Consider the following 14,931-nt stretch of genomic DNA (forward strand, 5'->3'; position numbering starts at 1 on the left):
CAGTGAATAAGCTGACATTCTACTGGGAGAGACATAGTAAACAAATACATAAGGTGGGGGCAAGTGCGATGAAGAAGAAGTAAATATAAGGGGACAGGACAGAGACTGATGGGACATCAGTAGAGGTGCGTGTGGGATGTGTTTTGCATAGGGCAGTCAAGTTCTCTCTGAGGAAGTGACGTTTCTGCAGAGACCTGAATGATGTGAGAGAAGACAGGAAAATCAGGGGGCGGTCCAGCTTCCTCGCCTGAGAGCCCGGGAAACCGGCGGAACGCAGATACGCGAGGGCCGGGAGCCGGAGGAGCCGGGCCACCGAGGACTGTACGGCAGCGGGGGAGCGGTTTGGCGGGGACACAGGGCCGTTCAGTGGCCGCCGCGATGCTCCCTTCCTTGCAGGAATCGCTGGATGGGGATGAAAAGGAGCTAGAGAGCAGCGAGGAGGGTGGCTCCGCTGAGGAGCGGAGACTCGAGCCGCCGCCCAGCAGCTACTACTGTCTCTACAGCTACCGCGGAAGCAGGTGCAGCGCCCGACCGCCCTTGTGGCCCCGCCCCGGCCCCACCGCTCGGCCCCGCCGCCCGGCCCCGCAGCCCACCCCAGGTCCCGCAGCCTGGCGGCTCTCAAACGCCGTCTTCTCCCCTCCCAGCCAAGGTCTCTGGCCCTCAGGGCCCTCCTCGCCTTACGCGGTACTTCCGGGCCCCCATCCTGGACTTTTGTGCCTGGCCCTCCCATGCCTGTGCGCTCTGTCCTTAACATCTTCCAGCCCCTTCCTGTCGCCCCTGCCTTTTGTTTAGCGCAGTGCCACACACGCTCAATAATGTCAATTCCCATCCCCTGTCCTTCCTGTCATTGTCTCCCCACTTTCCTCCATCCCCAACCCGCCATCCCTACCCCCACGCCCACCTTCTAGTTACCCTCTGTCCTTGTTGCCTCTTTTCCCTCTGCCCCAGCAGACTTCCTGGGGTTCTTCTGGCCCTGTGAAGTCTGTTTTTGTTTTTGTTTTGGCCGCAGTGCGTGGCTTGGGGGATCTTATTTCCCCGACCAGGGATTGAACCCAGGCCCTCAGCAGTGAAAGTTACGAGTCCTAACCAATGGACCGCCAGGGAATTCCCTGTAAAGTCTGTTTTTAAGAGTAAATTTCCTTGACTCTTCTGGATGTTTAATTTAGCCTTTCCTCCACCCCTTAAGTGGCCTGGAGAGAGAGGGAGCTCTTGTCAGAGCTGTTTTATGGGTTTTCCCTGTCAATGGAGGCAGTGGAGGATTCAAGCACTTCTACCTTGCAGCATTTTAGTTGACTGCCCCTATCCTGCTTGCGGGGGCTGGGGCCCCATACTCCGCTTGAGTTAGAACCCATAAGTTGATAGCTGACTTGCTTTTGCGGCATGCAGATTGGCACAGCAGCGAGCGGACAGTGATGATGGAAGCCCAAGTGGCACAAATGCAGAAACTCCCTCTGGTGATGATTTCAGGTAAAAACAGCTTGGCCATATCCCGCGTATGTGCTTTTCTCTTAAGGGCATCTCTGGCCTGCAGATGTCAGTGGGTACCCTGTCTCCACGCAGCTTTCCCTGAGTCAAACCATCAAGCCCACCTCTCCCTTAGGAACCTCATCTTGATTTTATTACTTCATTTAGTCAAGGCTGGGACAGATCCAAATACCCTTGTGATTAGCCCCAGGGTGATTAGCCACACAGTTAATCTGAGCTTCTTGATTGGAACTCCAGTAAATATTCAATATGAGTATCAAGAAATTTAAAATCCTCCTTTCCCCCCCGCATTGAATACCCTTTCATAGCTCCTCTGCTGCACGCTACAGTGTAAACTCCAGGATAGCAGCGATTGCTGTCTCTTTTGTTCATCGATGTCTCCCTACCTAGTACCTTGAGTGGTACCTGGCACAGGGTAGATATTTAATATATACTTATATATATATATATATATATATATGAATGAATGAACCTCAACACTTGTTGGATGCAAAGTGGAGTATAAAACAAAATTATGTTCACTGAGTGACTGGATGATGGATGATTTAAGGAATTTTTCAGGTACTGTAATAGAACTGTGGAGATATATATATATATATATATATATATATTTAAGTCCTCATTTTTAGAGATACCTAATGAGAAATTTAGGGATGAAATAATATGATTCCAGAAACTTGCTTCAAAATAAGTCTGGGAAGTGGGAGGTATGGACAACATGGGAGTACAGGTGAAACAAGATTTTTTTAAAAATAATTTTTATTGCAGTATAGTTGATTTACAATGTTGTGTTAGTTTCAGGTGGACAGCAAAGTGAATCAGTTATATGTATACATATAACCACTCTTTTTTAGATTCTTTTCCCATATAGGCTATTACAGAGTATTGAGTAGAGTTCTCTGTGCTATATACTAGGTCTTTTTTCGTTATCTATTTTATATATAGTAGTGTGTAAAAGTCAATCCCAATCTCCAAATTTATCCCCGCCACCAAGTAAAACAAGATTGCCCATAAGCTGATAATTGTCAAAACTGGGTGGTAGGTACATGTGGGTTCATTATACTATTCTCTCTACTTTTTATATGTTTGAAATTTTCCATAACATGAAACCAAAGATGTGAGGCGTACTGGGTTTATATTTTATATTGGGAAGTTTGATGACAGAAAAGCTTTTCTTCCTGCATATTCAATTTATAGTTTCTGTTTATATTCTAATCTCAACCAAACTGAAGTGTTTATGTTTAGCTCATAAATGATCACTAAGCTGGTGTGTTTATTCATGGGTAGTAGGTAGTTGGAGGATTGAGGAAAGAAGAGGAGGCATGAAATAGTGATCTCGAGGGACTTCCCTGGTGGCACAGTGGTTAAGAATCCGCCTGCCAATGCAGGGGACACAGGTTCAAGCCCTGGTCTGGGAAGATCCCACATGCCGTGAAGCAACTAAGCCATGTGTCCCACAACTACTGAGCCTGTGCTCTAGAGCCCGCGAGCCACAACTACTGAAGCCCGCGTGCCTAGAGCCCGTGCTCTGCAACAAGAGAAGCCACCGCAATGAGAAGCCCGCGCACTGCAACGAAGAGTAGCCCCCGCTCGCCACAACTAGAGAAAGCCCACGCTCAGCAACGAAGACCCAATGCAGCCAAAATTAATTAATTTAAAGAAAAATAGAGATCTCAAAGAGTTGAGAATGAGTGAACCAGGAAATGTGATAGCTGGGCAGCAGTAGGGCCCACTGGAGGCTAGTGGTCATTTATTTATGTATGTATGTATGTATGTATTTTGGCTGTGCTGCACGGCTTGCAGGATCTTAGTTCCCCGACCAGGGATTGAACCCGGGCCCACGGCAGTGAAACCACCAACCTAACCGCTGGACCACCAGGAAATTCCTAGTGGTCATTAATTTAAAATGAGACTAGACACTGTGGATATGGGTTTTTGTCCAACCACATTCAGCTGCATAGGTGCAGATGCAGAGTAGGTAGAGAGCTGGACTAACCAGGGCTGAAGTTTTGCTAAGTAGGTACAGGAAGGTGAAAGGGGGGTTGAATGAGAATGTGTGCAGGGGTGTGATTACAATGACTGGAATTTAAGCTTGGTAAGGAGGAAGAAGATGAGGATGAGAAACTTGAGGCTGCTGTGAAAAAGATATAAGGTCAGTGGCTTGGAGGTCCCAGTGGAGTCATAATACTAGAGAGAATGAGCTGGAAAGAGAACTATTTTAAATGGATGAGGTAGATCATACTTGGTGATATACATTCCTAGAAGCCTCACCAACAGGAGTCAGATAGAAAGCTTTGCCGAGTCCTTAGTGAGGGCTTTTAGCGATGTCCTATCTGACTTGCGGGGTGTAAATGCAGAGTCCACTGGTAAGGAACGTGTGTCTTTCATTTGTCAAGCCTCTCCTTGGCGGATACTAATCTACCATCTGAATTGGAGCCAGAGCTGTGCAGTTTCATTGCTAAGCGTCTTTCTAAGGGAGCAGTCTTTGAAGGGCTGGGTAATGTTGCATCTGTGGAGCTGAGGTAAGTATAAAATGTGCTGTATCCTGAGATTTTATTTCTGAGCTAAATATGAGAAGTGGTGAGAAACTCCAAAAGATCAGTACCTACTAGACCTGCAAAGTTCATCTTTGTTCCCTGGCAGCTGAGCACTGGGCCTCACATTTTTGTGGAATGGAATTAACTGAACGGCAGAGACTCTGCCTCCTCGGTGTACATATTTAGTCTTGTACTTGGAAGAGAAGAGCTCATTACCAAAACTATAACTGTATACTTTACAGTGGTAAAGGGCTTTCACAAACTTCAATGCCATTCTCCTTGCAAAGGGGTGATAAAGCAGATACTCTTACTTCCATTTTCAGATGAAGTAATAAACTCAGAGAAGTTGAGGTCCCAAGGCTGGTCACATTGATGGGATTCAGGCTTAAATATAGGTGTCCTCAGTCGAATTCCAGCCATCTTTCTACTACACCCCTTGATTGTAGTTCACTTCAGACCATGATATTGGCATCAAGTCCTCTCAGGAGTATGAGGCCACATACCAAAGATAAGGCCATCGGATAAACACTTCACATCTGCCTGGAGCTTCAGTGATTCATGAAGGTTTAGGGGAGGGAGAAAAGATGATTATATTTATGTGAACATGGAAAAACTATGAACAAGAGTGAAATTTGCATGAATTTTTCACATAAGACAGGAGAATTCAAAGAAATTCCATGTTTGTTAGGTGCTGCTTTAGCTAAAGCCCATTATGGTATACGTTCATTTTCCTCTGTTGTTACAAGTAAACCAAGAAGTCTGGGAAGCTCTGACCTACTGAGCAATCTAATGGTATTGCCAGACAAGGATGACCAGGGCTCAGGGGAGTCTACAGAACTACATGCATGAGTTATCAAAATAACACATTTAACCTTTTTCTTTCTGTTCTAGAACGCCAGGTTACCGAGTTGGTTGTTATTACTGCCTTTTCCAACAAGAAAAACTGCTTTCCCAAACAACAACAGACTCTGAACATAACTGTTCAGAGTATGTGGTCTGCTTTTTAGGAGGGTCTGAAAAAGGACTTGAGCTATATCCTTTTTTTGGTCTTTGAGGGTATCAGGAAGGAAAGTGTTGGCAGGCAAGTAGAGGATTATTACTAGCAACGTCCGCAAAGGTTTTCTACCTCTTATGCATTAACTCCAATTTCAGACCTCCGTACGACCAGTTTGTCTTGGCTTGTTTTAATTGACAGTTATTTGAGAGATTTTTATATTACCTATTGAGAAATAAAACCCTTTCTTGATTCATCCTTTATTGCTTCCTTAAGAACATACTTTCAGGCTTGAATTGGACAAGTATATTCAAGGGCTGAAAAATAACATGAACTGTGAGGTAAGATGATTGCATTAATCTTTTTTAAAAGAGTTTCATTCCTTTTTTTTTAATATTTATTATTTATTTGGTTGTGCCGGGTCTTAGTTGCAGCACGCGGGATCTAGTTCCCTGACCAGGGGTTGAACCTGGGCCCCCTGCATTGGGAGCGTGCAGTCTTAACCGCTGGACCACCAGGGAAGTCCCTGCGTTAATATTTTTAAAGACTGAGATGATTAACATTATGCGACTGCTATACTTGTCAAATCATCCAAGTGGACACGAACACGTAGAAATTCTGAAAATGTGCTACTTTGCGGGCTAAAAGAAAGGTGCTTGGGGGCTTCCCTGGTGGTGCAGTGGTTAAGAATCCGCCTGCCAATGCAGGGGACACGGGTTCGAGCCCTGGTCCGGGAAGATCCCACATGCCGCGGAGCACCTAAGCCCGTGTGCCACAAGTACTGAACCTGCGCTCTAGAGCCCGTGCACCGCAACTACTGAGCCCGCGTGTCTAGAACCCGTGCTCCACAACAAGAGAAGCCACCGCAATGAGAAGCCCGCGCACCACAATGAAGAGTAGCCCCCACTCCACACAACTAGAGAAAGCCCGCGTGCAGCAATGAAGACCCAACGCAGCCAAAAATACATAAATTAATTTTAAATGGATTTGTTTTAAAAAAAGAAGGAAAAAAAAGAAAGGTGCTTGTTAAGGGAAGCAGGGAACATAGTCGTATAAGTGCTGTATGTTTCACAAGACTGCTTCTGAAGTTTTGCATCTATGAAAAATTCAATTAAATTCAAAGGTATATAGTAACATGCCAAGCGAGGAAGATGACGTTCTTTTCCCAATTTCTAGACACATAAGATTTATATTCTGGTCAGAACTAACGGCCCACAAAGCCTCTGGCACCAAAGACATGCTATGCAATGGGATGACTGTCCTTGAACTCAACCTCAAAGATTTTTAGAAACATCCCAGTTTTCATTAATCGATCTTTTATGAATTAGATACCTCCGTATCAATTCCTTTATCCATACCTTTTAAAAACTATGTGTTTGGTTGGTGGCAGTAAAGTCATAACTCTTAAAATTTACTCCCCATTACACGTGGTAATAATTCCTTTCTTTCACTTGTGCATGTGCTTACAAGACACTGCAGGAGGGGAAAGGATAGCACAGGAGTGAGCCGGGGTTACGAGTCTAGGGGGAGCTGCTCTCCCAGGCTGGAGCTCTCCCTCCAGCCCCAGGGAGCAGCACAGCCAAGGAAGCCAAATGAGCTCCTGGCAGCGTGTCTGACACCCGGAGTGGGCTTGAGTGTTTTGATGCGATGACTTGTATTCTTCCCTGTTCGCATTTCGAGTGTGAACGAACTATCTGCATTCTTTCATTCAACAGGCACTTTATAAGCTCATCCATGGACATTTCAGACGCTGTGCCAGGTGCTGGGGAGATGAGGATTATTAAGAGAGTATCTCCAAGAGTTCACAGTACAGTGGGAGGAGATTGACATGTAAATGCCCCAACTCCTTTCAGTGAAGAAATAGCATGGAACCCTATTAATTCAGTCTCTTCATTTTATATAACGCATTTCTTAGTGTGTTTTTAAGAAATGCAGTACTGAATTAATCCCCACTCTGCCCAACAAGCCCAGCAAAGTTATATCACAATTCCTTTTTTAAAATTTGTGGTGTTAGCTTAAAAGAAGGTGTCTGTCCCCAGTTCTTTTCACTGTCAAGAGTATCATGAAGAAAATGTTAAGTCCAAGGTGAAGGCTGATATCAAAGCAAATGACATTCTCTCTTGATCTAGGAAAGGGGTGGGGAGAACCACGTACAGTCCTACCTGAGCAGCTGGTTTGAGGATGTTGTATGCCCAATCCAAAGGGTGGTTCATCTCTTTCAGGAGCAGCTTACCTTTCTGCTACATGCTGTAAGTATTGCCCAAACAAAAGCATTTCCTTAATTGAGAATCACTTTGGCCAAGTTTGGATTATTTAAAGACATACTTATTTTCTCTGAACATTACCTTCCCCCCGAATATTCATTCAGACAATGCCTGCATTAGGATAGACCACACTCTATTTATTCAGATCTAGAAAGTTACACTACTAAGGTAGAATTGCAAATACTGAGTCTTCTAATAAGATAAAACGTTTTAAAATAATTACCTTTTTTTTTTGGCCGCGCTGCACAGCTTATGCGATCTTGGTTCCCCGACCAGGGATTGAACCTGGGCCACGGCAGTGAAAGCCCCGAATCCTAACCACTAGACCAGCAGGGAACTCCCTAAAATAATTACCCTTTGAAGTGATCTGGAAGAGGTGTAATTTCCAAAATAATTTGAGAAGGAAAATGGAAATCAAAAGGGATTTTACCTATATAAAAATGTCCAAATAAAAAATGAAAAATTCACTAAAATATCTAGACAATGGGGTAGGCTCGAGTAAATGGCCAGGTTTTTCATGTAAATATGTGGTAGGTAGATGCAGCTGAGGCTGGATGGCCCCACAAGCCCAGGTGGTGAAGCCAGATTTCAGACCATTAGTGATCTGAACAAGGATTAGTGATCTGAACAGCAACAGCTGAACAAGGCTCTGGAGCGCTCCCGGACAGTGCCGAGCAAGCATCGTCTAGCGTGGTGGTTATTGGGGGAGGTGATGTTTAGTCACAAGTGGCTGCGCAACAAGGAAAACTGGAATACATGTATCAGTTAGGCTTTATTTTTCTCTCATAGGCTCTGAGTTATACTCCTGTTGAGGTTAAAGAATCAGATGAAAAAACAAAGAGAGACATTCACAGGTAAAGAACAGTTTTGCAAAGAGAACCTTTTCCACAGCAAGCCTGATGTTTATGTTTTTAACACCCACCCCCACTCCCAATGCAGAATGAATTTGCTTCCTCCCTCCCATCCTATAATATAGTTTGTGCAAAAGGATTGTGTGTGTGGCAGGTTTCTGAGTGTGGCCAGTCTCCAAGGCCTTATTCACGAAGGCACCATGACGTCTTTGTGCATGGCCATGACGGAGGAGCAGCATAAGTCTGTGATCATCGATTGTAGTAGCTCCCAGCCTCAGTTCCACAATGCAGGTGAGCCAACAACCCCGGGAGCAGGCTTGTGAATCTCCTTTTTTGCGCTGAGAACAAATGATGCAAACTTATCCTTCCTGTCTTGTGCAGTTTTACATGTTTATCCCCAAATCACCAAAAACAATAGCAGTTCTAGAAACGTGGAAATCATGTCATGCCTAGCAATTCTTCTCCTAGGTATATAGAGAACTCTTGTACATGTACACAAGGAGACAAATACAAGATGTTCATAAGGGCACTGTTTGAAATAGCAAAGAACTGAAAGCAACTTAAGTGTCTGTCAACAGGAGAATTGATAAACTGCTCTATTCATACAATGGAATACTATATAGCCGTGACAATGAGTGAACTAGAGCTATATGTCTCAGTATAGCACACAAATGTATTATATAATGCAAGAGCCATTAAAGAAAAATACAGTTTTAACATATGCAAAATAATACTATATAGGGCTTATAGATAAAGTATGTGGCAAAAGTTTATAGAAAGACATGGGCATGATAATTCTTTCTGATGGGAAAGGAAGGGGATGCGATTGGGAAGAGGCACACGGGAACTTCAACCATTTTGGTATTTCTTAACCAGGTGGTGAGTTAAGTTTTTTTAGACCATTATAGAAGTCTTAAATAATTCATTATAAGAGTTTTTATAAAGGAGGAAAGAATATCTTGATGTATACAAATATTGAATCATTATGTTGTGCACCTGAAACTAATATGTCAATTACACCTCAATTTAAAAAAAGAAAATAGGGCTTCCCTGGTGGCGCAGTGGTTGAGAGTCTGCCTGCCGATGTAGGGGACACGGGTTCGTGCCCCGGTCTGGGAAGATCCCACATGCCGCGAAGTGGCTGGGCCCGTGAGCCATGGCCGCTGAGCCTGCGCATCCGGAGCCTGTGCTCCGCAGTGGGAGAGGCCACAACAGTGAAAGGCCTGTGTACCGCGAAAGAAAGAAAATAAATAAAAAGAAAGGAAGAATAAATGTCTTGTGATTTCACTTTTATTTATTTTTCTAAAATATTTTATAGGAAGCAATCGGTTTTGTGAGGATTGGATGCAGGCTTTTTTGAATGGTGCTGAAGGAGGTAACCCTTTTCTTTTTCGACAAGTCCTGGAGAACTTTAAACTAAAGGTAACTAATTGGCTGTGTGCCGAGTGCCACGCATAGTCTTTGTCTGAACTGTAATTAGTACCGGTGACTGAGTAACAAATCTGCTTTATAGCTATGATGTCATTCTCAAAACTAGAATCCTCAGTGCCAGTTTTCCCGTACCCAGTGACGACTGGGTACCTAAACTTTTCATCTTTGCTAATCTGACAGGGTGACGATGGTATATCACTGTTTTTATTTGCTTTATTTATTTATTTATTTTTATTTTTTGGTTGTGTCGGGTCTTAGTTGCAGAGCGTGGGCTCTTCATTGCGGCGTGTGGGCTCTCTGGTTGTGGCGCGCGGGCTTAGTTGCCCCACAGCACGTGGGATCTTAGTCCCCTGACCAGGGATCGAACCAGCGTCCCCTGCATTGCAAGACAGATTCTTAACCACTGGACCACCAGGGAAGTCCTTTTATTTGCATTTAAAAATTTCAGTTTATTTCAACCAAAACCAAAACAGTTCACCCATTTCTCCCACTCCCTACCTCCTGCCTCTGGTGGCTACCAGTCTGTTCTTGAAGTCTATGAGCTTGTTTTTTTGTTTTTTTGTTTTTTAACTCTATATATATTTGGATTCCACATGTAGAAGAGATCGTGTGGTATTTGTCTTTCTCTGTCGGACTTGTTTTAGTTAGCATGATGCCCTTGAGGTCCATCCGCGTTGTCACCGATGGCAGGATCTCATTCTTTTTCATGGCTGAGTGGTATTCCACTGGGTATATATACCACAGTTTCTTTGTCTGCTCATCCGTCAGTGGACACTTGGGTTCTTCGGTGATGCCGCAGGGAACATGAGGGTGCAGTTACCTTTTTGAATAGGTGTTTTGTTTTCTTCAGGGAGATGCAGAAGGAGCATTGCTGGATCGTATTTTTTTCATTTGGATTATTACCTTAGGGTATATTCCCTAACGTGGGATTACCAAGTCAAAGGGTTTGAATGCTTTGGTTCCTCTTACAAATTGCCAGCTTGCACTTCAGAAAAATAGGAACAAATTACAGAATGGCCAGCAATGTGTGTGGGTTTTCTATGCAGAAACTAATACAACAGGTTTTTATCAATCTTATTTATTTTTATTAACTTAATACTGGCACTCCATAGCTGTTCAAATCTGTCTTTAATTATTATTCAGGCTGAACATTTTTTCATGTTAGTTTACTATTTGCAAATAAACAAACAAAAAGACACATTTCAATGGAGCAAATCTATCCACTGTGATATAGCGACATTATAAATTGTAAAGGCAATACTAATGAAAGATGTTACCTGTCATTCTTTATATGTAAACAATATCTTTATTTTATTTATTTATTTATTTATTGGTGTTTTTATTTGTTTTATTTATTTTTTTTAACATCTTTATTGGGGTATAATTTGCTTTACAATGGTGTGTTAGTTTCTGCTTTATAACAAAGTGAATCGGTTATACCTATACATATGTTCCCATATCTCTTCCCTCTTGCGTCTCCCTCCCTCCCACCCTCCCTATCCCACCCCTCCAGGCAGTCACAAAGCACCGAGCCGAGCCGACATCCCTGTGCCATGCGGCTGCTTCCCACTAGCTATCTACCTTACGTTTGTTAGTGTGTATATGTCCATGCGTCTCTCTTGCCCTGTCACAGCTCACCCTTCCCCCTCCCCATATCCTCAAGTCCGTTCTCCAGTAGGTCTGTGTCTTTATTCCTGTCTTACCCCTAGGTTCTTCATGACATTTTTTTTTCTTCTTAAATTCCATATGTATGTGTTAGCATACGATATTTGTCTTTTTCTTTCTGACTTAATTCATCTGTATGACAGACTCTAGGTCTATCCACCTCATTATAAATAGCTCAGTTTCGTTTCTTTTTATGGCTGAGTAATATTCCATTGTATATATGTGCCACATCTTCTTTATCCATTCATCCGATGATGGGCACTTAGGTTGTTTCCATCTCCGGGCTATTGTAAATAGAGCTGCAATGAACATTTTGGTACATGACTCTTTTTGAATTACGGTTTTCTCAGGTTATATGCCCAGTAGTGGTATTGCTGGGTCATATGGTATTTCTATTTTTAGTTTTTTACGGAACCTCCATACTGTTCTCCATAGTGGCTGTATCAATTTACATTCCCACCAAGAGTGTATGAGGGTTCCCTTTTCTCCATACCCTCTCCAGCATTTATTGTTTGTAGGTTTTTTGATGATGGCCATTCTGACTGGTGTGAGATGATATCTCATTGTAGTTTTGATTTGCATTTCTCTAATGATTAATGATGTTGAGCGTTCTTTCATGTGTTTGTTGGCAGTCTGTATATCTTCTTTGCAGAAATGTCTATTTAGGTCTTTTGCCCATTTTTGGATTGGGTTGTTTGTTTTTTTGTTATTGAGCTGCATGAGCTGCTTGTAAATTTTGGAGATTAATCCTTTGTCAGTTGCTTCATTTGCAAATATGTTCTCCCATTCTGAGGGTTGTCTTTTGGTCTTGTTTATGGTTTCCTAATTGTCAGTAGAGTCCGGGTCTTAACCATAAATTTGCATTATTCTGTATCTATTTTGTACCATAAGCCTTATTCACAATAATTAAAATAAGTTTTTAAAAACAAACACGAACTAGAATCCTCAAAAGGCATTCCATTTGTATTTTTCAGTGGCTTCTGCATATGTACCATTGCATATCCAGTTAATTGGATTGAATGCTTGCTTATATTTCAAGGACTTCAGTCTTGTAATTCGTGACATATCTTAGTTGGAAAGCACAAAAAAAGGAGTTCCATGCCTAAGGGTTCAAAATTTTGGTGGGGAGGCATGTTGTCACCTTATTTAGGAGATTTGTAAAGTATTTTTACTTTATATATATAAAAGATTTTGTTCTACTGAGGGCAAAGCATATTAGCAATAAAAATGATGAAAATATTCAAAAATAAAAAGCAAACATTTCAGTAACATATGTTGAGTTCTCAGCTGGATAGGAGATCTTTTTCAGGCTTCATTATTATCTCACTAAACACACATTTAACTGGGTAATCTTTTTCTAGGCCATACAAGACACAAATAATTTGAAGAGATTTATCCGGCAGGCAGAAATGAATCATTATGCTTTGTTTAAATGTTACATGTTCCTAAAGAACTGTGGTAGTGGAGATATCCTTTTGAAGATTGTTAAAGCGGAACACGAAGAAATGCCCGAAGCCAAAAGTGTGGTAGCTGTCCTCGAAGAATTTATGAAAGAAGCTCCTACCCAAAGTTTTTGATCACATGTTTTGAGATGATTATATTGTGAAGTTATGCAAGCCTTGGTGTTTGAAATTGCAGTTGTTATAACTGTCATAGGATTGCTATTTCAGATTATTTGAAACATTCTAGGTTTTTTCATGTTGTACTTTTAAGATTAAACCTAATAAGACATATAAATCTGATGCAAGTCTTCACTGAGCCCTAGATAGGTGTGTGTTAGAGTTGTGAAAATTTTACATTTGCTGGTCTCATAAATTCTAGACTTCAGGGAGTTGTTCCTTAAAAAACTTCAGAGGTGATTTTGTGGCTTCTGTGAGGAGTTTGCTGCAGTATTTAGCAACTTTTCCTCCCAGAAAAATGATAATACTTCTTTCTCAACGTACTATAGCTTCTTTTTAAAAAAGTACTCCTAGTTTTAGGACAGATTAACACCACGACACCATTTCAAAAACAGATCTGTGCATCCTGTGGGTGCTTGATAGACTTTTTTTGTCTGATTGATGATGGATGATGAAGCCAGATTTCGTGTCAATATGCAAATAAATCATGAGTGTGTAGGGAGGTAAATGAGCTTTAAAAATAGATGTACTAGCTTCAAGATAAAACATTATCTCTGATGGAAAGCTACTGCAGAAGTGGCCCCATCACTTTTCTTCATTTGTTCACAGGTATTTGCCAAGAGCCTATATTTTCTTTTTTCTTTCAGACGAAAATGCTGGATTTTTTAAACAGAGGGTTAAAAAAGAAACAAAGTACATAAATTGTACAAGCAAATGTAACAGAGATTCTTCATGTCAGGGTTAATCATTGCTTTTAGTTTTTTGTACATTTGTTGCAAGCCTTAAATTGTTTTATTCTGAATCAATTGAAAGTGTTCTCAGAGCCGTTTATAATTCCCATGGAAGCCAACTGTAGCTACACACATATGACTGCAGTTTGTTCTGCTTAGCTCTTTAATAAATCCATTTGATAATGATTTTTGTTTAGAAGATCAGAAGTCTTGTGTCCTCACTGCCCTCAGGATGCCCAGAGGAACACAAGCCCATAAAAGTCCTCTCCTACACTCATCTAAATTCACATTAAGTGCTGAGTTTTAACTTTCCAAATGACTGACAATGGCCTTCTGCTTTCTCTTATACTGAAGTCTAGAGACATGACTCACTGAGCCATTTCTTTTCTTTAATGAGAAATATAATTCAGGATCCTCATAAAGGCTTTCATATGGTTTTAAACTTTAATAACTTGGATCATAGTCAGCGTAGAAAAAAAAATCCAAGTAGCATCTTTTTTATAGCATTAAATTCAGAATGACTATGGAAAACAAGCGATTTTACGGCATAGCCCTTGAATCTTTTTCTAATGTAGTGTTGCCCACTTGGAAATCAAATTTTTAAATAAACAATGTTAAGACATCAACATTTTGAGTCTGGAAAACATATTTTTCATTTTCAAATTCACATATCATTCAAGAGTCCATGTTGTAAATAGCATTTAAAAGCAAATGTATTACCTGCTTCAAGTCATTTATGGATAGAGTCAAGGCATAATTACATATTCTTTATATGTACTTTTATATATACTTTTTGTAATGTAAGCTCACCACATTACACAGTTATATATAAAACAGTCTTATTTTAAAAGTGTATGATGAACTGTATATCACTACTGTAGACAAGGAAAATAGTGACATGGAGTTGAATATCTTGTGGGCCATGAGAAGAAACTCAAAGAGCTCATGACCAAAAACATGTACTGTATTCAAATTTTAATAAGCTAATATATTAACTTTTAAAGTTTTAAAAAGCATTTGTTCAAGTGTGGAATACATTATGTATTATTTGTGTGCTATACACAGGAAATGTATGTTTGTCACATATCAAAAATGGTCTCAATTTATCTGTAATTATATTTATAATAATAAAACAACTTAGCTTCTCACCAGCACAGTCATTTTTATTCAGTGAGCTCAATTCTCCAGCCTGACATTTTTATTAATTCACAACAAGTTTATGGGGGAAATTATACTCGTTAGGCTAAGGAATTTGTTGAAGAAGATCAAATCACCTGCTGGGAGACACCTTTCCGCATCTTGCAGGAGGCATCAGGCAGAGTGTAGGAGCAATTTCCATCACAATGTTTTATTC

General features: G+C 41.3%; 1 protein-coding gene across 1 annotated transcript; it reads left to right on the forward strand.

Annotated features, from left to right (window-relative positions):
• The first annotated feature begins 270 nt into the window (after positions 1–270).
• C19H17orf75 (chromosome 19 C17orf75 homolog) lies at positions 271–14,722 on the forward strand. The gene is made up of 10 exons (XM_059996414.1): positions 271–518; positions 1,387–1,467; positions 3,882–4,007; positions 4,914–5,054; positions 5,300–5,357; positions 7,146–7,265; positions 8,070–8,134; positions 8,286–8,422; positions 9,450–9,553; positions 12,589–14,722. The coding sequence occupies exons 1-10, from the start codon at positions 379–381 to the stop codon at positions 12,802–12,804; spliced, it is 1,188 nt and encodes a 395-aa protein (XP_059852397.1). The 5' UTR covers positions 271–378; the 3' UTR covers positions 12,805–14,722.
• Positions 14,723–14,931: the final 209 nt, after the last annotated feature.

This window comes from Delphinus delphis, chromosome 19, assembly GCF_949987515.2.
Source record: "Delphinus delphis chromosome 19, mDelDel1.2, whole genome shotgun sequence".
Classification (NCBI taxonomy): domain Eukaryota; kingdom Metazoa; phylum Chordata; class Mammalia; order Artiodactyla; family Delphinidae; genus Delphinus; species Delphinus delphis.